The sequence below is a fragment of the Lepidothrix coronata genome, unplaced genomic scaffold, assembly GCF_001604755.1.
Source record: "Lepidothrix coronata isolate B3197 unplaced genomic scaffold, Lepidothrix_coronata-1.0 Scaffold7, whole genome shotgun sequence".
NCBI lineage: Eukaryota > Metazoa > Chordata > Aves > Passeriformes > Pipridae > Lepidothrix > Lepidothrix coronata.
Genome location: NW_016690187.1, coordinates 3901310 through 3927401, shown reverse-complemented (window position 1 = coordinate 3927401; position 26092 = coordinate 3901310). Strand labels below are relative to the sequence as shown.

Genomic DNA, 26092 nt, shown 5'->3' with positions numbered 1-26092 from the left:
AGAGCAAGAAAAGTGACAAGGGCAAGAGAAGTGCATCAAAGTACATGAAAAAATGCCATTCTCACTTATGAGTGAGTTTCTGTGGACTTCTTTTGCACAGGCAGCTCTGCTGCCCAGTGGTCATCCCCCCAGAGAGAACAGCAGAGTGGGCTGAGACCTTAATTGCAATTGAGCCATTTTACTGGCCTCTGAGAAGCTTCTTTGGCTCAGTAGTTCAACTGGGGTGAAGCACTGAAGAGGGGGTAGCAGCTGGCAAGACTACACCAAAATATCCATTTGTCCCACAGTCCCTAAATGCAGAAAGGCCAGCCTGGATGTCTCTGTTGTGTGTCACAGTCCCCCATGGGAAAATGTCCAACAGGACAACGGACTGAGCCAACAATAACATTACCCCACTTAGAATGTGCCTGCCTGGTCATCTCTGCAGACTCGCTTCTTGTTCTTTTACTCTTTGAATAGGATTTCTTCAGGAAAATAAAAAGCGAGAAACTTCTTGTTAGTGAGCCAAGTGCTAGTGTCTTATTTCTGGGCTGGCTACTCAACTGTAACTGAAACACTGTCACCAGTGCTGGCCCCAAACACTAGAGCTGCAGTTGCAGCGCTGTCCCCATTAGCCCTTAACACCCCACCTGGCATCCTGCATCTGCTCTCCTCAGAGAAGAGGGATTTCCCCAGCCCAGGTTCTTCGCCTGTGATGGTGCACCGGTTTTGTCTGAACAGTTCATGCATTATTTTTAAAAGCTGTCAGTAAATAAGCCTCAATGATAACTCAGCTTCCTTGGTTCTCTGACGCTCTCTAGTGCCTACATTAGAGTGGAGACAGCAAGGCAGACAAAGTGCCTTGCAGCACATTTGCTGCACATGCTGCAAAGCAAACACAGAAGATGACTGCTCAGCCAAATCTGGCAGGTACAGCGAGTCTGAAGGATACAGTCACCTGCAGAGCAGAAGGGTGAAGGAAAAACATCACGGGCTTTCTGTGAAATTACTACGCTATCGAGACTGAGGTGGAGTTTGGCTTGTTAACATTTGTCAGGAGCTTTGAAAATGTACAGTGTTATACACAGGTTACGAGAGACAGAAATGCCAGGCACGATTACTGGTAAACCCACAGGATGCCACACATCTCTGTTACTTGCTGCAGGGACTCCTCTCTCAAATGTTCTAGCTCTGGCCTTGCACAGCCCTGAGCTGAGTTTTGTTTTCAGATGCTTTTCCTCTGTAACCCAAGCCCTGTTCCGCAAAATGTCAGGCAGTACTTCTTTGTGCTCCCTACAGCCTGCTGGCATACTGTGCTCCAAGTGGCACAAGATAAATGCAAAGGAGCACAGTGACCTTTAAAGACATGTCAGACAGCTCCTTGACCCAGAGACCTCAAAGAGGTTAGACTTCCTCCCCTCCTGCAGCTACTCAAAAGCACATAAGGGAAGGGAGAGACCTGCCTATTTCTGCACGTGAAGACTAAGAAAAAACCGCTCCTTTAATGGCTGCTTTCACCTTACGTGATGATGAAACAGAAGTGTATCTTGCCAAAGTGAACATATGTAGATGAGAATGAAGAAGGAGGGTCCTCCTGCCTCACTACTGGCAATAGCAGGGAGAAAAATGGGAAGGATCCTTTCCATGTGCTAGGCTGTTGTCGCAGAGCATTAGTGAGAATAAAAGAATAGATGATGAATTCCCTTCTGCTGAAGGCAATGGCAAAACTCCCACTCAATTCTACAGGACCAGGATCTCACCCTTTTTAAGAAATTAATTATGAACTTCAAAATCCACTGAAAAATACCAATATCATAGAGCTGTGCCACACTGACTTTTTTCTAATTCCTCAAATTAATAACCACACTTAAAACTCATGCCTGCAAGCCACTCCCAGGAAGGAGGCTCTACTCCTTAGGTCACCTTTATTCAACACAAAGATCTCTGCAGTCCTTAAACAACTACATAAATCCGCATTTATATAAATGCATTCAGTGGAGGAGGCAATGGTCATCCAAAAAGAAGCTGATACCTGGGTATGCAGCTGTTAAATACTCGGCTCTTTCAGTTCAGAACATGCTCCACACCATGGGGCCGGTTCAGATTTCACACATCCACAAATGCACCTGGGAAGGGCAGGCAGCCAGCAATGCAGACATATGTTCAAGAAGTGAATTATGCAATTTTCCAAGATGAGCACTAGTGTTAAAACAATGAGCCATTTTCTTATGGAAAATCTAGGACTGACCCATAACAGTGGCTATCAGCTTTTTTTAAGTTTTTCTCCTGGGAGGTGGAGATGCTACCTAGTGATTTCAAGCTTCCTGACCACATTCTAGTTTAATATGCATCAGAGAGCAGCACAGCACTGTGAAGGTGAGCTGCAGAGTGAAACAGTGGGTATGCAGGACCCAACACTCACACCATGTTCGTTTGAAAGGTGTTATTCCTGTCTAGCCACAGCCTGGTCCTGCGGCCTGTCCGTAGATGAAGCGTACCACGTGTGCATTTGCAGAGCACCTCCTGGGATAGGCCATCCAAAACCACATCTATGCTTTGGCCACGTTGAACCAAAGCAATGAATGGGGCAACCAAAGACTCATCTCAAAAGAGGTCACTTGATCATCAGGGAACACACACATAAGACACATCCTGAGCTGTCTGATGAGGATCCCCGAGGAGCAGCCTGTGCACGCCTGCTAGAGCAGAGAGCAGTGTGCTGAAACCTACTGGTCTAGAAGGACCGTATCACCAAAAAAGCGAGTGGTACAGAAACACTATTAGCCCTTCAGATATACTGTAGGGTCTCAGTCCATCATGACAGCATACTTCTGCAAAACAGACTCTCTTCATTGTGGCTGTGTCCTGTGGTCCATAGCATATTTAATCTTTTCATGTTCCTGGAGCACATTTTATGCCCTGAGACTGGGATGCTCCAGGAGTAGGCTCTCTATTCCACTTCTGTTTATGGCACCTCCCACAACCTAGTTCTTCTTCTAAAGTACTCCTAAAGCACACTTCAGTACAGTCAGGCACTCCATCCAGGCAAAGACCTTTGAAAATTTATGGGAAACATGCAATAGTGAAGCTGGAATTATGAGTCATAACAAAAAATTCATCAGACTTTGGCAGCCCTGAAATCAGGTCACTATTCCTTTTATGACTAAGATAAATGCAAGACTAAATATTAGGCATCTAGTTACAAAAATATAAAAATGATTGGTACAGCTTTCTCTTGAAAGCAAAAAATTTATCATTTTTAAGTATGAAAAAGCCAAGCACACAATCCCATTTACACTACTGTGGTAAACACATGCTAGGTTTTCAGCAAAATATGACATAGAGCTGGGCTGGTTCTGTGAACACCACACTTGTCCTTGGGACTTCTCCCTCCATTTTCCAGCCTCAGGCAGTCTTGGTAAGCTTCATCTCATATAACTTTATATATTGAAATTGCCATCTATGGTTCTTTTTCAAGTTAATGGAGAGGCAAAGGCATGTGTGGACTCTGACATATCAGTCAGACCGGGATGGGAGGTGAATTTCTCTCCTTTGATGGTGCAGAGGGCTAGGAAAGCAGCTCAGCTGCAGGCACCTGTTATCTTTGCTCTCCAGGCATAAACCAGCGAACATCAGGTTTTCTCTCCGACATATACTTAGCTTGTAAACCCTGTACAAGCCTTTGCAATAAATATTTCCTCACAAAACACAGCAATGGGGATGTTGTCTCTTCTCACCATCCAGAGACCCCCTGTCCTTGCCACCTACATCCCGCAGGCACCCTCTAGGTCCCGGGGACATTTCTTTTGTATAAGGAGCACAGCAGCATTTGCTACAGACACCTCACAGAGGCTGTTTCAACGGAGGCATTAGTTGAAACATTAGGTTACAGGACAAAGAGGTAGGTACATAATCAAGATCAGCTGAGGACATGATCACAAAACTACAGCATACAATGAGAATATTATAATTCTTATATCTGCATTATTTATTGCCAGCCCCAAGGGTTAAAAAGTCACGAGTCTACTCTTCCATAGAAATAATGAGATTTTAAAGAAGAAAACAATACTATTTAGAGATCATTTGCCTTCTGCTTTCTAGATAACCTAGGGCCATGATTTTAAACTTCTCTTTGCAGCCTTGCAGGCTAGAAGATTTATTATGAAATACAGAGGAAGAAGTTTGCTCTCTATTCCCTGAATTTCAACAGCAGGGACTTTAAGAAGAAAACTCTCCAGATTTTGGGACGTGAAATGATAAGATCACAGAGTTCCAATGCTGTGGGGTGAAATCCTGGCTCCATCCAAGTCATTGGAAAAACATCCATCAAGGCTCGAGTTTCACCCTGAATCTTTACAGAATTAAAAGTAAACAAAGATATTATGATTATACATCCATATCTATTTCTTTATGCCTCCCCTGCACCCCACTTTAAATGCCACACCACAAACATATGTTGATAACAGGCACTTAGTAAAACCATCAGGTAGCTTAAGCCTGGAGTCCTGCAGTGAACTTCAGAGGAGAATCACAGTCAAAATCCTTGCTGATACTTCTCTGTGCTAAAATTTGGTAGTCATGGGACTCCTTGTGTCAGTATGATGAATTTAGTAAAAGATGCTTAAACAAACTGAGGGGAAAACCCCACATTCTGTCTGTATGCACATTTTGAAGGCCATTCATATAAGACATTTGTTGCACTATGTTTGAAGAGCTCTTTAATATGATGTTACGTAGCTACACAAAGCTGGCATGCAAAAGTGTGTTTAAGAAAACAACAGAAAAAAATCAGCATATGTTCTAATTGACTGCGAATTGTTTACATATAGTTTCAGGATCCAAAAAAAACTCATCTGAAAGAAACACAAATATTTCCTTCCTTTTTAAAATCTGTGATTTAAAGGCTATTTAAAATGAAACTAATTCTAAAAGTCTCAGTGTCTAAAAATATATATTGAAAGACAGCTTCAGCTACACCTGTTTCAAGACTTGCGTTCCTGAAGAACCAGACAAACTGCAAAATTATAACTGAAAAAAGGAATTAAATGCAAGATTTCTTGCCTGGGTTTTTCCTATAAGGAAGCTCTAGGGCCTGAGCTGTGCGAAGAAATGTGTGAAGAATCAAGTAGTGCCACGGGCTTTGTTAATAGAGCGTTTTGATAACTTTCCTTGCTACCCTTCCTGAGAAATCCTTTTGGGACCTGCTGTTCCTGGGCTGGTGAGTGGGACCATGCCACTGCAGCAAGCATTGATGTCACTGCAAGATGACCCAAGGCACCCTTCAGAGGCCCGTGCCCATGGCGATGTTGCCAGTGCAGACACAAGTCACTCAGAAATGCCAGAAGCTGGTGTGGTTTCAGGAGAAGCAGCCCCCCAGATTGCCTCTCAGAGAAATGCCAGGCAGGCATTCCTATTTGCCTTGCAGTTTATTATGAAAGTCCGCCTCAGCACAACAGGACGCCTAATGTGGAACATCACATTAACAATATTTTATATTTATGTAGCACTCTTCATCTCCAAGGGTCCCTGAGAGCTTTACAAGCTACATACATGGCATACCAATGAAGCCAAGCCATAATTCTTCTAATTAGCTGAACATCAGCACACAGCACATGGCACAACAAAAAATGTTACTGGTCACTCCTGTCTTCCTGTGTAAAGAGCTACATGTTATTTAATAGAAACATGTCGCAGAAGGACTCCTGAAAAATGAAATATAACCAGATAGGTCTCCTTAACACCAGTGCCTGTCCTCCCTCATTACAGACATACTCTTTGTCAAATATGAGACATAGAAGAGGAGCTGCCCCAGACCTGCTGCTTGTTAAATATCTCAACTTCCACACCAGATTCAGCACGTTACCATCACACGGCTCAGGCAGCTGCTCTGAGAAAAGCCAGTGAGCAGCTGCAGTTCAGTGCACAACAACATCACTCTCTTTTTAAGATTAATAAGTTCATTTCTTTAGCAAAAAGGAAGAGCAGGCTATTTAATACATACATCCTCTGGAGATCAATGCTACATCTAAGTGTATGTGCGTGCAACCCATCAACCAGTAAAACTAATTACAAAAATCAATTTCAGATACTTTTCTGAGCCTTTCATTCCTCAATATACTCCTAATTGATTTTTGTTGGAGAATAGGAAGCCTAATTATTATTTTTATTATAAAAAGGAATGCCGGGGGGGTGGGGGTGCAATGGTCAGTGCTTAACTGGCTCATCAATGTTTTCTACTTGAAAAAAGAGAAAAAATAAAAATAATTTTAAAAAGGCATTTTATTCACAGTTTTGCCACCTGCTGGAAAGATGGAAAAGCCTTTGAAAGGGTGACAAAGCACAAGAGAAAAGCTGGCAGAAGACAGTATGGGGCAGAAGAGGAATGTGACTGGATTGTGAAACACACAATGTGAGAAGGTTGTACCTATTTTTAGATGGGCAGAGATGATCAAGTGTAAAAGCAGTACATTTCCATGAATGATGTACAGCTCCTTTGATCCTAAAAGGTCAGCAGTGCCCTTACAGAGAGATGGTTCTGATCATATCTATATTAGAGATGGGGGAAAAGAGGTTAAGAAGCAAATCCAATGTCCAATCAGTCTTTCTACAAACTTCAAAGCTTCGGATTAGTCCCTAAGGGCCTTGCCAAAGCTTGTCTACTGAGCCAGCAGCAGTCTTTAGCATGTAGCCATTCAGGACACAAAAAGAAACGAGTTTTTGCAGCATTATGTCTTACACATACATAAGCACCTAGCACACATCCACAAAGCCCACTTGTCTAGTTGAAAAGCAGAGAAAAGCAAAGCATGTAGTAACATCCAAAGAAATGGAAATATTCCATTTTCTTCTCAACTTAAGAGGATTCATTTAACAAGTGCCCACTGACATCCATGCTGAGCCCTAAAGGTGGGGAGGAATGTCATGCTTTATCTTCCTGGGTCTATGCAAGACTCCCATAGTCAGTGATAAAGCCTTCGAAATTTGATCTCCATTCAAACCCCTTCTCTGCAGCTCTTCTCTGGAGGAAGCTCCTGGATGGTGGGGAGCAGGGCTGGGGGACAGATGCCGGCGCCAGCCCAAGCATTCAACCCACACTTCTACCCCATTAATTGCCTGCACATCCTCCCCCAGTCAGGCCCTAGGGACAGCAGCAGAGCGACAGGCCCAGGCGGGCACCCGGCAGCAACACCAGCAGCAAAACTACCCAATTAAGGCTCCAGACTGAGTGGGGGGTGGGGGGAGGAAAATGAGAAAAGAAAAAACAAAAAAAAAAATAAAAGGAAAAAGAAGAGAAAAAAAAGTAAAGCAAAAAAGAAAAAGAAAAGAAAAAATAAGGATGGAGTTGCTTGGCAACAGGAGGGCAGAAGCAGCTGTGCAGCAGGTCGGGCTGGTACCCAGGCGGGCTGGCCCATTAGCACCCCGCATCTCATGCATTTAGTGCCGGGGTCTCCTAGTAACAGCCTGTGCACGCCAGGCTGTTGCGCGCCTCCCCTCCTCTCCTCCTGTTTCTCCCCATCATGCGAGGCATCACTGTTTGCCCTAATTACACGTTCTCTGCTGCTTCAAGCTGCCATTACTTCGGTCCCCAGAGAAGCAGCAAGAACTTTAAAAAAAATGTCCTCTAATAAGGGCTTCCAGTTTCAGATTCTGTGGAGCTCTGTGAGCTCAAAGATGCAAGGTAGCAGCAGCAGAAGGAACACATGAAAAAGGAAAAAGATTCAGCAGTTCAGTGGGTCAGATTTTTCCAGGACCCTGAGACATGTTTTTCCCCTTTGTTTTTTGTAAGGTATCTCAGAGGGTGGACAATGAGACAGCCCTTTAAGGAACATGGCACAAATTTACATCATCTGGAGCAGTGTATCGAAGACATCCGCATTTTAGGTCAATAGTTTCTGAGAAATTCCAGACTATATAGAAAGGCAAATAGGCCAGGAAAAATATGAGACATATAGGGCCTAGAACTGATGAAAAAAATAAAGAGGAACAGACTCCCCCTTTACAGATACTAACAGTTTAAATGATTTTGCTCCATATTTTTGCTAAAGAATGTGAGGTTTGCTTATTCAAACTAACTATTGCAGCGTTGATGTTTTTAAGCATTTATCATCTTCTCCCTTTTGCCACTAAAAAATCAGAGAAAGATGACCAAAAAAACAATGCAGACTGGCAGAGACAGCACAGGAATAAAACATAAGAGGAAAAGAACATAAATTCCTTTCTCTTTCCCAGTTTTGTCAACAACAAAAATGGAAAAAGAACCAAGATTTCAATCATTCAGATACTGGATTTGATTTGGGGGTGGATGCAAAAGGGAAATAATGTGCTTGGGCTTGAAGAATACACTAACAAGTTCTCCTTGTGAAGCTGCCCTGGTGTCAAGGCAGAGCTACCTCCATGGTGGTAGGCATGTGATGTCTGAAGGAAATCCCATCCTTCCTGGTGCTTTCTCCCTGTTCTCGGGCCGAGGTGGCAGGCTGTACTCGGCAGCGCAGGAGCTCCTTGCTGCTTTACACTGAGCAGTAAAAAAGTCTTGGCAACACTGCTGGGCAACCCTTGGTGAACGAAGCACACTAGTCTCAAGAGCACAAGGCAGTCAGTAAAGATAATTAATTTTACCAGTTAGGAAGGCACAAATGATTATTTATCCTTAGCTCTAAGGTTGGAACCTGCCCAGGTCATTCATGCTGCCAGGTGAATGTAACTGAAGGAGAACACAAATGTATTATGACATTCCGTTGCTGGGTGACTCTGCATTGTCAGGGAGAAAATTTAAAAAATAAATAGGTTTTCTGTATGACACATATTTGCTAACGCACATTCATAGCCAAACAAAGCCCAGCAAAAGAATCACCTTTGGGATTCATGGGTTTTGCAAAGCATTAATGATAAAATTTTATCACATATCACTCATACAGGAGTTTACAAGAGATCATAGCTTAATCTACTCAAGTTAATTTTTACCCAGATATTCACAGATAGAAATCTTCTTCTCAAAGACTGTTTTCCACTACATAGGCCAAGTTTTTAGCTAAACTTGTTACACTGCAGATAGCTCTTTTCTCCCTGCCTCTCCCCAACACACATACCACATTCTCCTACAAAACAAATATTTTTCCTCCAATATCTAAAATAACAAACAACCACCACACTGGAAAAACACCAAATGTGGAAAATTTCACTCTGAGGAAGGAAAGGTTTTGCAAAGATACAGGTGGCCAACAAGACTATGTACAAATTAAAGTTTATAATAACTAATCTATTAAGATCTCTCTGTGTGTGGTAAGAGTCCAGCGGTACAGAAGGAAGGAATAAATCCCCGCTAAGTCTCTGAACGTGCACTGCCATACAGTGAGTACACCTTTTATTTCAGAATTCAGTTGGGCATCAGCTTTTATCTTGAAGCTCACACTTGTCATGATTAGCTTAGCCAGTATACCTGCAAATGTTTTTTCAGCATTCAGTTTTTGTAGCCCTAGTTTTCAATCCTGAGTTTTGAAGGCCAGACACCTTCAGGAACAAATCTGCCCAACGCAACATCTGGACACCTATCTGCAAATGGGGACTGCCAGGATTGCAAACTAGCCTGCAGTGTTTTAAAGGCTTTGATTCTTACCAAGCCTTCTTCTCATGTATAGAGCTAACCAATGGGAAGATTTTGGTTCTGCAGTTGTTGTCCTGAAACAGGTTCTTTCACCCCGTGTGCAAGAAGTTGATCCACACACAGAGTTGAGGTGTTTATTTACAGTTCTATACAGAAAGGGGTGCTGGGTGACAAATCCACAAAGCTAGGTGTAGATTACCTACTGCTTTAGTGAGAATCTGAATCACCACACATGTTAGGAAGGGAGTAAGCCCCTTTGAAATTTTATATGGTAGACAGTATCCAATTGATATAGTGTTGATGAAAGGTGATCAAATGTGAAAGGTAATGGTATGTTAAGAAATTATCTGTTATCTCTCTCAGGTCAGTTTGTCCAAGCCTCTGCTCAGGTACGGTTAAGATTTTTGTCCAAATGCTTGAATTTCTGGATTTCCTCTTAACATGTGTTGCCACTTTGCCCTCAAGAGGATTTTGCACAGAAATGTGTCATGGCTGCCCAGCTGGGACACAGCACTGAATGCAGTTGGGACGGAGTCCAGGCACAGCTCCCAGTGCAAATCATGTGGGACAGTCCCGCTTTGCTGCTGGGCCTGGTGTCTGCCCGCAGGCACAGCAGTGGGAGCAGCAGGCTTCAAAATCCACCTGCCCACGTCCTCCCAGCTCAGCTTCAGTTTTCATCACCTGCCGGCCAGGCACAAAACACCTTTGTGACACCACAGGGCCTTGTGTGACAGCGGCACATGATGTCACAGTGGCAATAGTGCAAACACATACAAGCAGGTCCTCCCAGCTCTGCCTCAGTCTTCACTGCCTGCCAGATGAGCGGAAAATGCCTTTGTGACACCACAGAGCCTTGTGTGACAGCAGCCCACGACGTCACATCGCCAACATGTGCAAGCACCTATGGACTGGGAAACCACTCAGTTCAAGTGGTCACTGCCTGAACTCTGAGCAAGGTGACAGGCCAAGGCAGCTGCATGTCAAGATTTTATCCTTGGGAGAGACCACGATGAGGCTCATCCTGGTGGTCTTCCTGACCATGGTGCTCTACAGGCTGTCTCTATCACCCACTGTCGTCAAGTGCATGGCTGAAGAATGGATCAGTAGCATCGACCCTTGCAATCCCCAGGACTGGGTTAGGGTCAGGATGGGCACCGTTCCCAAGGGCCCAAAGAAGCCACCTATTGTCACCAAGACCATGTCTGCTGAATGCTCCAGCACCATTGCCCTTTGTAATCCCCAGGATTGGGTCAGGGTCAGGACAGATATCGCTCCTGAGGGACTGAAGCAATCACCCGTTGTCCCAGAGAGTGCAGCCTCTGACCTGCTCTACCCTCTGTGCCAGATTTGGGACTACCTTGCCCGCTGACATGGCCAGGATGCTCTGTAAAGCCCAGCAATCTGTGGGGCTGCTCAGCATGGCTTGTATTGCCTTCTGCATCTGGAGAAATGTGAAGAAACCTCAGGGACAGGGAAGGGGATGGATGTCCTCATCTTCAGTAGGGACTGAAGATGCTGGGAAAAGAGCACCTCCAGGTGATCCAAACTGTTCTACAGGATGGAGGCCGAAACCGGCCTGCTCCTCAGGGCCATGAGGCTTTTCTACCACCTTCACCTCAAAGAGCTCTGCTGAACCTACAAATGAAGGACACTTGACAAAACAAACAAGATAAAGCCAGATTATGAGGAAAAAACAATCCCAACTCATCAAACTAGGGAAAGTGTAATTCCACCAGAGAGAGATCACAACCATCAACTCACAGCGCATCGATTCAAGAAACCCATCAATTCAAAAAAGACTGAGCATGCAGACTGATTAGCAAAAGAAGCAAATAATTTAACCAACGGAATATTAATTAATGAACTATAACTTGTAGCCAAGGAATATTAATGCCTTTGTTTCTGTTGAATGTTGTCTGGGAGTGGCTAGACCGATGGAGAAAGACCAATTAGCAGTGCAGAGGTAACCCCATTTGGGCTGCTTAATTGTGGCAAGACATCGCTGCCTGGGCAGAGAAGCTGACTGTGAAAGTTCATCACGTACATGCACATGTACCCAAGAGTTGGGCTACTGAAAAACATTGCAACAACAGACAGGTGGATCGGGCTGCCAAGATTAAAGTGTCTCAACTGGATCTGGACTGGCAAAATAAGGGTGAATTATTTCTGGGTTAGTAGGCCCAAGACACCTAAGGTCATCAAGGAAGAGATAAATACTGATGGGCTCGTGATCAAGGGGTGGACTTATCCATGGACACTATCTCCCCGGTAATCCGTAACTGTGAAACATGTGCTGCGATCAAGCAGGCCAAGTGGATAAAGCCCCTGTGGTATGGGGGTTGGTGGCTGAAATATAAATATGGGGAGGCCTAGCAGACTGAGTACATCACTCTCCTGCAAACCTGCCAAGGCAAGCACTACATGCTGACAATGGTGGAAACAACCACTGGATGGCTGGAGACATATCCTGTGCCTCACGCCACTGCCCGGAACACCATCTTGGCCCTTGAAAAGCAGGTGCTGTGGCAACATGGCACCCCGGAAAGAAATGAAGTAGGACAATGGGACTCATTTCAAAAACAGCCTCATAGACACCTGGGCCAGAGAGCACAGTATCATATTCCCTATCATGCATCAGTAGCTGCTGGGAAAATTGAACAGTACAATGGACTGTTAAAAACCACATTGAAAGGCTTTATCAACTGAGCAGGCCCTGCCCAGTTAAAGCCTCCACGCACTACAGATGGGGATAAAGTCCCCATGGTGCATATGAGGAATAAATTATTAAGGAAGACAATTTGGCTTAGTCCTGCCTCAAGCAAACCTACCTGTGGGACTGTTTTTGCTCAAGGACCTGGGTGCACTTGGTGGGTAATGCAGAGGGATGGGGAAACGCAATGTGTACCTCGAGGGGATTTGATTTTTGGATGATAACAGTCTGTAATGTTGAACTGTATGATACTGGTTGCTGAATGCCACTGCCACTGTATGCCATAACTACCATGGACAATGAGTATGGACTGATCCAGATACACCAGTCGTGAGCTCCCGATGCAGCTTGCAACCACCCAACTACACACCAGCCCTCTGTGCACAGAAGTGGAAATAAATCAAACACCTCAACTTTGTCAATGTATTGGCCTCTTGCACACCAGGTGAAAGAAACTGTTTCAAGACAACACAGGGACACAAAGATTTTGGTCACTCTCAGAGACCTGTGGATAAAGCAGGTCCCATGCAGTAGTTTGTCACCCGCTTTCTGAAATGGCTGCATTATTCTTTGAAACTGCCCTCATTTGACATCCTTGTCTCTCCTTCATTTTGATCTAGTGCTGCACATTACCATTCACTGCTTGCCATGTGGTATTCAATTGACTTTTGAGAATGATGTAGGACAGAAGTTTTCTGAAGACACAAATATACACACTTTCTCCAAAACTGCAGCAAAAGAGAGACAGAAATTTTTATTCATGAAATCCACTCTGCATTCTTTGCATCAGAAGTTTCCCTTTGGCTATCTTTAAGTACACTTTTTCAGCCATGCTAATGCAGGCCTGGCTGGTCTCCCTACTTGCAGTTGGTCTGTGCTATACGCTGGGCACCACCTATGCCATGGTACCCATGGTTTTATTTGGGACCCCACCACCCTTGGCAAAAGTGTGGGCGCTTTAGCTATATTTAAGTTAGCTTCCATGAAGCCTTGTAGTTCATCTGCTCCTGCTTGCAAGTTGCTGCTGCTGGTATGTAGGTATGTGGACTGTGTCCACATGGGGTGTGAAAGACAGGCTCTGGATTAGGAGAGGTCCATCAAGGCTGCTGGCTACTTGCCCAGATGTGACCCAGACTCAAAAGCCCACACTGTGCTTAGGCAAAACCCGATTTTGAGACAAGAGGTAATGTGCTTGGCTTTTCCTGCCTAGAGCACTTCAGCTCTCCCAGTCTGCTTAGGCCCTGCTCATCCAGCATGCCCACCTTAGCCTAAAACAGCATTTCTGAGCACACATCTCCAATTCATGCCTGGTGTGACCTCAAATACTTCAGAAGTGATGGTGCTTTGGAAAAATGGACAAGAAAATCATAGCTTCTCATTGTTAATTTGCCAATCATATCCAGTGTGGGACAGCAGCAACACAAAGGGAAATTGGCAAAAGACAAATTGGTGGTTTTTTCTTTGAATATTTCTCTGTGATGTCTATCATTCATCCACTGGATGGGTGCTTCACGAGGGCTCAGGAGTGGATGGATGAGCATAGAGAAAACACTAAATTACAAGCTAGAGAAGACTCCTCTCCACTTTACCAAGGCAGACTGCCATAACACTTGGTGCACCTGCACTTTCTCTCCTGTAGCTGCTGAACAGATAGCAAACATCCCTTTCTAGGTCTATCTTGAGCCAGAAATCTTCTCACATGGTAAGCAAACAAACAAATAATACCTATTTACATTTTCAAACCAAAACAATAAGACTGTATTGTGCTATTGGTTTGGCAAATGATGGAGCAGAAACACGGGACTGAGAACTCAGGTACTGACAATCAAGCAGTGGATGAACATCACTGGTGTCTTAAATGGCAAAGGCTGCTTTTGGCAGGGGCCCTCCTCCTGCCACCTGAGAGGTTCTCAAAGATCGTTTCCTAAGCCTAAGCTCTTGCTGCATTGAAATGAGGCTCTGACCTCCCACAGTGAAATCACAACACTCCCTTCCAAACTTGCCAAACAGCTAAAAGGCTTCAAAACAAGAAAGTTTTAATGAGCTCATAATCAGGTTGACCTTATTTTAACCAGCTTTGATGAACACTTCTTATGTTTTTACACAAAAAACTTTAAAAACTCCAACACCGCAACAAAATACATCTTTCCATTTGGGAAAAGCAACTGTACCCCCAAAAAAAATCCAGCCCTGAAAGAAGGTCTCCTCATACACTCTTCCTCCCTCAATTCCCTTGCTTTCATTTCCAGTGGCAAATTCACCTGTTGCTTCAGGTGCTGTCATGGGAGCTTGAGCATCCTCCACGTTCGTCCATGTCCCCTTGGCAGACTTTAGCCCTGCACACAGGTGTGGACTCGCCACAAAGCTATAGGTCTCTGTACAACAAAAAATCTTGGGCTTTGAATTTAATTTCTCCTATGCTACGTATACTGTTCTCCCAAATGCTTTTCCCTAAGTCATTATTCAAAGTCGTGCATCCTGCAGAACTGATGCTGTACTTCGCTATTTGCTTTTTCTTTCTCCTCACTGGCTCTCTGCTCATGGGTGCTACCACATAACACAGTGCAGCAATGCAGCTTCCCATTTATGTGGTATCACTGACACAGAGAGTCTTTATTTTTCCTATTATTCCTTTATTTTATATAAATCTTCTTTATCTATCATCCAGCCTAGTCTCCTCTATTTTGTCTCTTCCAATAAGTTCCAAATTCTGGATATTTCCTCTTCTATCTCCAACACTTGGAGAAAGTTCTTCCCTATTGTTTTAAACCCCATCTCAAAAACCTTCTTGTTGGTTAATGCTCTTTCTAATCTCTTGCTTCTCTCATCTTTTTCTTTGCAAAACAAATAGTAATTTGTTTTCCTGCAGGGTGGATTTGTTTGTTTCAGTTACTCTCACCCAGCACTTTGTATCAAAGAACTATATAATTTAAAATAAGATGTCCTGACAATGTGAAACAAACCCCACTTGAATAAGTGCTATCTAAGATTGCATATAGGCTCGTAGCATCCATTTATGTGGGTATTTCCCACCAGTTTAGGTCTTAGAAACCTAAATATAGATGTGAGGTGCCCAACTGCTATTTCTCAGACTTGAGCTTAGGTTGTATCAAAGCCTAATTTTAGATGGATAAATAATAAAAAAAAAAAACCCGAACCTTCTGATACTCATAAAATGCAAACCCTAGCAGAACCCCGTAAGGGTAATATTTTTATCATTGTCCCAATCTTAAGGATTTCCTGGTCAGTTTATATGTGATGCTTTATCTCTGGCCAGAAAGCATCCGCGCCATCTTATACCTTCCCCTGGCCATTACTTCAAGGAAGGCCGATGGGAATGATTTTGTTAGGAGATAGAAATCTCCTCCAACAGTCTTTGATGTGGGAGACACAGCCACATCCCATGACTAATCTTTCCATAGGTCACAGGCCAGCTCACCCTCAGACTTATTTGCATTCAGACACTCTCCAGCAATATCCTGTTTTCTAATTTAGGAAGTACTGATGATTATACATGGGTTTTGGCTCATTCGAATTCCTTCCCTCTCCACTCTCCATTACATTGACAATTCATCTCCATGCATGTGTGAAGGCAGGATGAAAATTTCTGTCTCTCAAAAGAGACAAAATGCCATTGTTTGCTCTGATGTCTGCTCCCTGCAAGAGAATGTGCTAGGGTTGCATTACCATGCCAGTCCTTCTTTAGATGTTTTTACCTCATCCTCACACTGGCAGTGTGGTTTTTCCAAACCTACAGCTCACCTTTTCCTCCTGTTTGCAGGCCCAGCTGCTATTTCTTCCCTGACGGGCTTCTTTGTTGCAATCTGACAGTCAGTCCCACTGATGCTCTTAGCTCCTTTACACACCCTTAACTTTAGATGCCTCAGCTTGCTTTGAGTTCAGTCAAATATTTTCATTTCCCTTTCCATACAGACAATGTTTTTCCCTTTCCCTTCCAGATTAAATTCTCTCCCACACAGATTATTGTTTATCCCTCTCCAAAGGTCATCCAGAAGGTGGTTTCATAACCAGTTCGACCATTGATGGGTCTTACAGTGCTGTCCTGATTCTCTTGCAGGTGAGATGTGGGAGAGTAATGTGGGAGATGCACCATGTGTCACGTGTGGGTCTGATTGGGCTTGCCAGCAAAGTAAAACCCTAAGCAAAGATTGTTCCCAATCTAGCAAGCTGCTATCAGTCTATTGCCTCCAGCCCAGCCTGGCTCATCACGCAGCAGTGAGGAACAGCAGCCAGCGCCTGTCTGGTCAGCCTTACATATGAACGAAAGGAATGCAACCTCCTTCCGCTGCCTTCCCACCCCCCGCTCCTCAGCCCATGGTTTTCTTATTTTCATGTACTGCAGTAAATCCCTTTGATCCAGCAAGTGGACTTTGCACGTGCAAGTTGGGTGATGAGCCCCAATCTGCCTCACTGCCTGTTGAACCCCACACTGAGAGCTCTTTGTCTGCCGGGGCACTCGCACCCTTTTGCACAGAGCCCACACTGGCAGATTGCTCTCGCATGACACACTAACAAACCAAAGGAAAATATCTCGCAATCATTTCAGACCCTCTGGCTCAGCCACTGACTAAGCCAAGTGGCTACTAGCCATTGGCACTGCTGGGTTGCATTCGCAACCCACACCACAAAACTCAGCTCAGGCATGAAAAAAACAAAGTACTGATGGAAAAAAGGGCTCCTTGTCCCTAGCCCTGAAGGTTGCAGGGGAAAGGAGGCAGCCTTGCCATTTATAATTCAGTCCCAAATTTCCACACCTATTCCTCTCTCTGACCCTTTCTTTGCAGGGGCAGGAGCTCCCTGTGGGAAGCCTGAAGAGGTTAGTGTGAACAGATTTAATGTCTGGATTGTACCAGGTCTGAATTAAGGCATCCAGTGGTCAGTGTTTTTTAAGGGAACAGAGCAACTAAGCAATATGAAGGGGTCTGAATGACTTTGTGCTTTGGACTCAAATAAGCTGGTTAGATAAGCCCATCACCTCCCTCCCCCCAGTTCACTCCAGTTATGCCCCAGATGTAAATGTTCAAAGATATTTAGACAACCTGCTTTCCACAGACAAAAATGAGAGACAGGTTCCTACCTGCTCCCAGGTTCTCCATCAAAGATGTGTTTTAACAACAAGGCTGCATTCACCCCTCATCAAAAAGGGAAACCATGCTTTCTAGACAGCTGTGCACAACTAGGGTATGGGCAGGGGCAAGGTGGTTATACAGCTCCTAAGACAGGAGAGCTCCTCATTCAGGTTTGTATTACCTCTTGTCTTTTGCCTTCCTGCTTTCCACTTTCCTGACAACCTACACCATCTGCTTAGGACACAGTAAATGGAAACAGAAACACTCCCATGAAGTACTAAATGGTTTAGGGGCTGGTTAAACCACTGATGGTTTAACTGGCAAAATGAGAAAGGTAGTTGAATCCTCTAGGTAAGGTGCTGGGAGTGGGAGCTGTGGGCACCACACCCGGGCAGCTGCAGTCCCATCATCTGATAAACATCTTCCCCATCTGCCAGCAAAGGTGGACTTGCCTTTCTCACCATGTTGAGTGCTGCTGTGGATGGGCAGACTCAACACACCTTGGTCTAAGGCTACTCAACAGAAGCATCACAGGGCCAGAGAGAAATGTTTCTCATGGCCGAATTGTAAAACATGAGATTTCACATGCTGATGTTAGAGGGGAAAAGGTTTTGACCTCAGATACTAAATTCAAGCAGACCTAAAGCTGGGTTCAAAAGCATGCAAAATCTTACAAGGTTTTGACACCAAAGGGTAAAGGTGTTAAGAGATAGTAGTTTTTGCCCTCCAGGAACCCATTACCCATATCCCCACCTACTGGGTGACAAAAACAGAAAAACTCCACAAGTTCACCCTTTCCGGGCTATTGTGTCACATCCCTGACTAACTTCAGGAAAAGCTATGTAAGACTCATCACTTTCAGCTCAAGGGAGAACATGGGGGTCACATCTGAAGAAACAAGACCACTGGGTTAACTGCTCTCATACTCTTCATTTGTGCCTTCATGGAAGCTATGTGGTCTGCTGGGAGGCTTCGGCTGGGACGCCCCACCAGACAGCTCTGTAGGGGTCCAGCCTCACAGCAGCACTGGCGCTACAAGGAACCAACCTTCTGACCATGTTGATGCAGATTTTAAAACGATTGCATTACTTTCACTGGCTTTCAAATCACTGGATCAGAGGTGAGGTCACTCCTGGCAAGGTGGCTATCCCCAGTAAAAGCACTAGAAAGTCCATATAAAAGATCAAAACCAATGCCTTTTATGTCTTAGTATGATTTATACTTCAGATCATGTAACTTTTACAGGGCTCCCTAGCATTTGATGGATGCAGCTCTCTTAACAACCCACATATTTGTCTGATTTACTGCATTGGCCCAACGTGTTATTTTCTACCTTGCAAGAACAACCTTGCTTCTAGGAATCTGCCTGCATGATAAGATTGTGAATTAAATGTGCAGTTATCGTAAAAGACCACACATTTTACAGTAAAATTGAGAAAACTGATTACAGCAATCCCTCTGGAAACAAGAATAATCACATGATAAGACAGTGCTAATGGGAATTTATCATCTCTCATCACGTGTGAAGCTTAGAACAAAGCAGCAACGTGTGTGAACTGCATAGCTGTTAATGCCTATGAACACCAGCCGAAAAGCTACCAGAGAGTATGAAGAAATGAGAGGAGAGTGGGGAATTTGAACTATCAAACCTAAGCCAATTCAGTGTGCTTCAACCAGCTTATACAGTGAAGCTCATATACAACATTTGTAAATGCTATCCAAAATAACAGCCTTACATCTATCCATACTTCCTATTCCCTCTCTACCTACACTATTTCATTCAAACTCCATGTCACTCTTTTACTTGTTCTCACTATATTTTAGCACCAGAGAAGTCCAAGATCATGAGTATCTGAAGGGTATGTGCATCTGCGTGCCTACATGTCTGCATCTACACACACGCTGTCTCATGCACATTATTCCTAAACCATGTATCTAAGATCCGAAACACATTTTTCTCTTTCCCCCATACAAAAGGCAACCAGAACCTACCCACGCTATTTTCTATTTGAAGCAAGTAACACTTGACTAAAATTAACATTTTTAAAGTTGTCTTGGAGAAGTGAGTGCCAAAAACCCAAAGTGGAATGCACACACAGTTTTAAAGTGAATGATATATCTACATCCCTTAGGTAGCCTAAAATTACTCTGCATCAAGCCCCAAAAGACATATGAAACCCCAACAGGTTAATGGTAGGCGGTGAACTCCTCTGTTCTATTGAATAATGGGTACATTTGCTGGCCTCCCATATTTTTCCACTGCCCTGTTTCGTAGACAGAAGCCTGGACATTCATTAGATTTTTTTTCTTTTTTAAATGAGAATAAAAGGAGATGGTTACGGTTACGTGGCAGGAGGACAAGATGAGAGAAGCATCCTACATAAGTACCTGTATGAGTCCTCTGGTGAGCCTTTAAGTGGGAGCTCTTTGTATAAACTTTCCGGCACCCATTAAACTGACAGCGATGAACCCTCTTCTTGTTTTCTGGAGATGCTTCTGTCCCCATACCTCCTTGTTCACTGTCACTTTGCCCGCTTTTTATTGTCCCCGCAGTCGCTGTTGCTACACCCACTTTTACAGAGCTGAGTGAAGTTTTCTTGGCCACCAATTTCAATGTCACTGTGCCATCCACCGCTGAGAGAGTCTGTGAGGTTTTTACAAGGTGGCGGCTGAGCTCTGGCGAGGAAGGAGGAGTTAATGAGGTTACTGCATTGAGTTGGGCCTGGTTGACGGCTGTGTAGCCTTCTGTGGAAGAGCTGGTGGACTGTGAGCTGAGGCACGTCTCAGACAGCAGCTTGTCACGTGAGAGGATAATGTCCATGTTGGTGCTTTTGTCACATGTACTCGTCTCCACTGGTAAAAGGATGGGGTCCAGCTGTTGGATACTGTCCTCTGCATCTGGGGCTGAGGAGGCATGAAGGAAGCAGTCCAAATCCTCACCAAAGGTCTCAGAGATCTTGCGCGGTTCGGTCTGAAGGTATCGCTCTAACTCCAGGCATGTCTGCAGAAGGGAGAGAAACCACTGTTAGACAGAGATTACAGCATAGCTCTCACCTAGGGCAGGAGAACAACAAGGCCCAGTGCCATTCAAAGACATCTCTCATGCACACCAACTCCTTCTCATGGTTACACGTTGGGAGACATGAAGATTTGGCACTTGTTTGATGCTGCTGCAAGATGAGTCTGGCAATACTCATGTATGGTAGCAGGTATTATAACAAAAGTGAAGATATGACAACCAGAAAGCATCCACTTTTCATTAAAGTCTATACATAGTTCATGGATACCAGGGCTTTCCCAATTTTAAGTGTAATCTGTTCAACAGTCACTTCCACATGAAACAATCCTAATGGACCCATTGCCTGGCCACATGCAAACAAAAAGTCACCTCTCCAAATAACTGCTTTCTCTTCCTTCACAAACATTAACTTTCACTCCAAATTTAACTCAGGGTAGCTTGCTGGGGCTTAATCTGTTCCTAAAACAGGACAATTCTGAAGTGTAGCATTTTAAGATAGAAGACAGAGAAAAACTTCCAGTGACACCACAGCTTGTTTAAAGGGCTGAGAGAAGGAAAGGAGACAGAAAAAAAATGGTCTACTGTCAGTTTTAGAGGGATTTTTGGCACATCTGGTCAAATGGGGCTTCCTGTGTACAGGACACCGGACTTGCACACAAACACACATGCATACCTTATTAAAAAGTAAGTGAAGTTGCAATCAAAGCAGCTGCCACATAAAACGTGTTCCTGCATCTCCACAGCAGTGATCACCAGTATGAGCATGGGGGGAGCCTTCTACGTGAATCTGCCCTATTATGAGGTGCCCTGAGCTTGCCCAAATAAAGCCTCCAGGCACCATCACACTGTCCAATATTCTTCATAGCCAACAGTATAAACTTTTATTGTTTATAGAAAACCGTCTGCTCTAGTTTCATGAGCTTTTAATGGAGTTTATTAGCACTGTTTTTCATTTCTCACTGCCTGAAAGAATATGTGGTTAATACCACCACTGTGATTTCACAGGACTTGGATCTAACTAATACTTTTTAGAAACCTCTGAAAACTACTCCTCAGAGAACACTTCTAGAGATATTAAGAAAGGGATTTTTGGCAAAAATTTTGAGTCTATGGGAGTTGGTGACCCAACTATATCTCAATCTGGAGAGTCCATCATCTGATCAAGAAATAAAAGCTTTGTATGACTAGAGGAGAGACAGAGACTTCTGCCTTCTGCGTACAAAGGTCCCATCAACAGGAGTGTAAAGAGGCCCCACTCAGCTCTCTAGGAGCTGCCAGGTAATTCAGGCTTATTACTTTCAAAGCTCCTATGAAGCAGCACTGCTGGTTGCAGATACAATGTGGTGGGATGACTTTCAGAGTTCTCAGTGAAATCTGCCACACTATTATCTGTTGTTTCCTCTTAAAACAATAGTTGATTATAGATCTGAGCTGTAGAGATGGACAAAAAGCAACAGAATAGCAATATATGCAAGCGAGATGCCATACTTCATCACGTAGGTTATTTTCAGAGGTATGAGACTGCACAGTCCTGGGGGTGGGACATTTATCAATTGTACTTGCCTTTAGCAAACTCTCCATTTTCTTTATAAGGTGCATTTCTGGGACCATAAGAAACAACTTTAGCTAGAAATCTGGTCTCTCCACAGATAAGTCGTAATGGGTTTGGGGAGAAGCTTTCCAACATGCCCCACAGTCTTTCAGGAATAAACCCCATCACCAGAAGAGGCAATGCTTTTCAGTTCACCACATCATGTAATTTGGGCTTTCTGGTCCACTTAGCCTTCATCTAGTGGGGCAGAAACAGGTTTAGGGGCCTAATAAATAAAAGGCTTCCAGAGGAAAGAGCAAGCATAATCACAAATTAGGGGTGGAAAGGGGGGCAGCAGGGGGGACGAGAGAGAAGGACTCAAGGCCATTAAATCTGATGACAGTGACATGAAATTTCAATTGCTGTGGGATCAGAACGCTGCATGCCAGCTCTGGGCTGCCCATGGAGGGGAGGCAAGCAGGAGGTGCTGCTCCTTTAAGGCATCACTACCCCATGACAACAATAGTGGGTCTGACAGTTTTTTCCAGCTTCACCATTAATTTTCCATAAAGAGCAGTTTCTCGATGAGCCCTTTTCAGGCAAAGCCTGATGCTTCAGAAACCTGTAATTATTCCTGGCTCCCCCCTCCCGCAGCCACTGCACCTGTGCCATTTCAAGACACCAGCTGGTCATGTCTTGCCTTCTGCCTCTGAAATCCAAAACCAGTGGATCAAGCCCATCTCCCCATAGAGGGGGGAGAAAAACAACTCCAAGAAACAATATAATGAGGTCCCTCCCTCCCAACCCCCTCAGCCTCTTCACCAAGTCAATAGCGGGGAAGAGCCTAGCAACACTGAGCCAGAAAAGCCCTGCACCTAATCTGCATGGCAGACAAAGCCTGGCGAGGGGCTACAGCCACAGCCCTTCCTTTACCTCCTGCCAGGGCCCTACCTGCTGCTGCATTTGCCAGAGCAGGCTATTGCCCACAGAAACAAAGCATCTTTCCCCATATGCACTTCCCAGCTTCTGCCAAGTACCTTATGCGACCTTCTCTCCTTGCGGTCCAAATCACCCAGGGAGTAGTGGGGAAAGGTTTAGAAACCAGCCTGCTTTCTTCATTCCTGCCCTGGCATGACAGTTTTTAGGTCAACTAAGCCCACCCCTTGCCTTGAGCTCTGAACTGGAGAAACCAGTCAGGCTGAGACCACCAAGGTTCCCCACTCCAGCCTGGTGGACCATCACAAGAGGCAGGAGAGCTCTCCATTTCCACAAAGCCATTTGCCAGCAAGCACATCAGAAACTATCAATTTTTTTTTGTGGAGGCAGCAGGATATTGACCACTACCCACAGAGATATGAACCCAAACAGCTGAATTCAAATGATGGTGAACCCCTTTAGATCTCCTACTTCCACTACAAGTCTGGTAGGAAAATGGTTCAAGAATATCAAAGATAGCAGTGAGATGCTCTTGTCATAGTGCTGCTTGGATGTCCAGCTTCTCCTTAACCACTCATGCAAGAGAGAGGGAGCTTTGTGTAACACACATGACATTAAGTCTGATGATCCTTTGGTTGCTACGTTGCAGGCAACTTGGTGGGTATTAAAATTTCTTACCCAGTGCCTGTAGGATTTACAGCAGTAAAGACTTTAAGAATTGCAATGGGAAGAAGAAGATGGTTCCCTTCAGGAACACAAAAAGAAGATCAGTAAGACTGCTGTTTGCTGTCAAGCCAGTTTCACAGGCTAGGGATAAAAAGTGACCCACTACTTCAACCCATCTGCCCTGATTAATGAGGGTCATTCTCCTTGCACCTTGCTCCTCAATTTAACCAGTTAAAAGAAATGATGATTCATGGCTGACAAATAATAGGATGTGACTTTGCAAGACCCCATGCACTTGCAGAAAGCCAGACAGAAAAGGATGGCAGTCTGGCAGTGGACAATGCTGTCAAGGCCTCAGTCTGATTTTTCACTTTTGGATACAATTGAAAAAAGGCTCATTTCCCCAGCAAAGGAACATTTCCATCACCTCCAAGAAACAGTGTTTTCTACCTGTAGCTCTGAACAGCTCTTCTCTCCCCGTATCATAATATCATCCCAGTTCTCTGGGGCACATATAGCAGCAGAATACATGTAAACTGCACACTATGACACTTCCATGTGCAGTACCAGATCCTTCAGACAGTACAAGACGGCTACAGCTACAGTAGTGCTGTCCTATGCCTGGTAAGGACCTACTTCTTGCTAGTCCTTTCAGAGTTTGTAGTAGCACTGATCCAGGAAAACTCAGTGTTCAGTAAGGTATGACCTCAATTCAGACTCAATTCAGAAAGGTATGACCTCTAATCTAGCTTTATTCTTACCCCTAGAGCCCATCTAAAGTTCATATACTGAAAGTAAAGATTATTTACCAAATACACCAGCCACTAGGAAATACAACGCAAGAGAAACCCCGCCCGTGTGTACCTCTGATAGCAGAGATGTGATAGGCATGTACCATTTTCAGCACAGTTTAGCAGCTACCTAATTCTGAAGCCAGCAGAAATCAAGTTTCGCTACTAACTGCAACAATAACATGACAAACCCCAGACTTAGCAATTCCTCCCAGACTTGCAAATACTCAGTTTGGCTCAGAGAGCCTAAGTTTTAGGGAGTCTGTCAGCTGTCCAGGTTAAAGCACAACCCAGAACATTCAAAACCAAGATACGAAGGAGCTGGAGTCACCACTCATGATGTTCATGTTTGACTTCATCCTTCTCCCCCAGAGCAGAGTCAGGAGGAAGGATCTAGCTGGGACAACCACCATCATCAATGCACCAAACCTCAAGGCATTATAAGGTACCCAATGCCTCTGTCTCCCCTTTGGAGAGCGATGGGGTAAAGACATGGCTGTAGGCCAGGAGCCTTTGCAGGGACACAAGTTTGGCATTTGGGTTCAGGTCCAGACAGCTCTGGAAAACCTAATTCTAACTGATGATCCAAGATAAACTCACAGTTCCCAGGGTATAAATCTAAACTTGCTCCAATGAACTCCAAAGAACTAGCCTTGGTTGACACCCATGTTGTGCACTGGACTTTGACCCATACATACAGGCTTTTGAAAAATCACAGGTCACTTCAGAAGCACCTGCCTATGCTGTGAAGTCTTTAACTCAAACTCCTAGGCATTTTGCACAGTTAAGACAGGACAATATGGCAACAGTAAAGTTCTGCCAAGGGTAAAAGAAAGCCCAAACATTTATAATAATTTGAGGACAGAAAGTCAGGGAAGACACCTTATTAGCAGGTTCACTGAGTTCCTCTGTTTTATTGATGCTCAAGTATTTCATAACATCTTGATTCTGAATTTTTCTAGTAGATCATGAGAAGTTATTATCTGGAAGTGCTAGTTCCTTCTAAGTGCCATTTTACTGCAGATATAATTGGACATCAAGCACTGGACTTGGAAGTTATCCAACACCTAATTAAGAGGTTGGATACTTAGATCAGGCTGTGACAGAGAATGAAAATGTCGAATGTGGTTGACAAGCAGGTCTGATCTACCAGCTCTGTTTACAGTACTTGGAAGGATTCTCTTTGTAATTTACACAAGCAAAGCAGAATTATACATGCAATAGTGAAGGTCAAATTTCAACCTCCATCACGACCCCATTGCTTTCCACTGGCAGGTAAAAAAGGGGCTTCATATCTAACTTTAAATAACTGTGAAAGTCTCAAGACTGAAAAGGAAGAGAAAGCATTCTCAACCTGAGGACAATTCAAAACAATAATACTAAGGTTAGTGCTGCCACAGTTCACTCAAGCTCAGAGCAAACAGTGGAACCAGGTCCAGTGCTCGGTGTCAGCGTTTCTTTCTGCAGAAAAACAGCAAAAGCTTTGAGCTACAGTGGCACTTGTGTTGCTGACACCAAAGGCAGAAATTGAACTGGATGTTGTGGGGCAGCCCTGAAGTTAAGAGGCATAATAGATTCGGAAATTACCTGCCTTCCCTGAAATGACATACTATATTTTTCCTTGACCCTAAAACAAGATTTGAAAGATGCATCTTCTTCCAACTGCCAAAAACCTTCATTACTTCCCGAACAACAACGACAAAACCCAATACTCTTGCCCATCTATTCCAAGGCTGTCATCTGTTCCCACCCAGCTGCCAAAACCTCCA

General features: G+C 44.2%; 1 protein-coding gene across 2 annotated transcripts in view; it reads right to left on the bottom strand.

Annotated features, from left to right (window-relative positions):
- The window catches only part of KLF7 (Kruppel like factor 7), a 61896-nt gene that overhangs the window by 10960 nt on the left and 24844 nt on the right, over window positions 1-26092 (bottom strand). For both annotated transcript variants that reach the window (XM_017834825.1, XM_017834827.1), the window contains exon 3: window positions 19769-20381. In XM_017834825.1, coding sequence (XP_017690314.1) covers window positions 19769-20381 — 613 coding nt within the window. The remainder of the gene's footprint in view (window positions 1-19768; window positions 20382-26092) is intronic.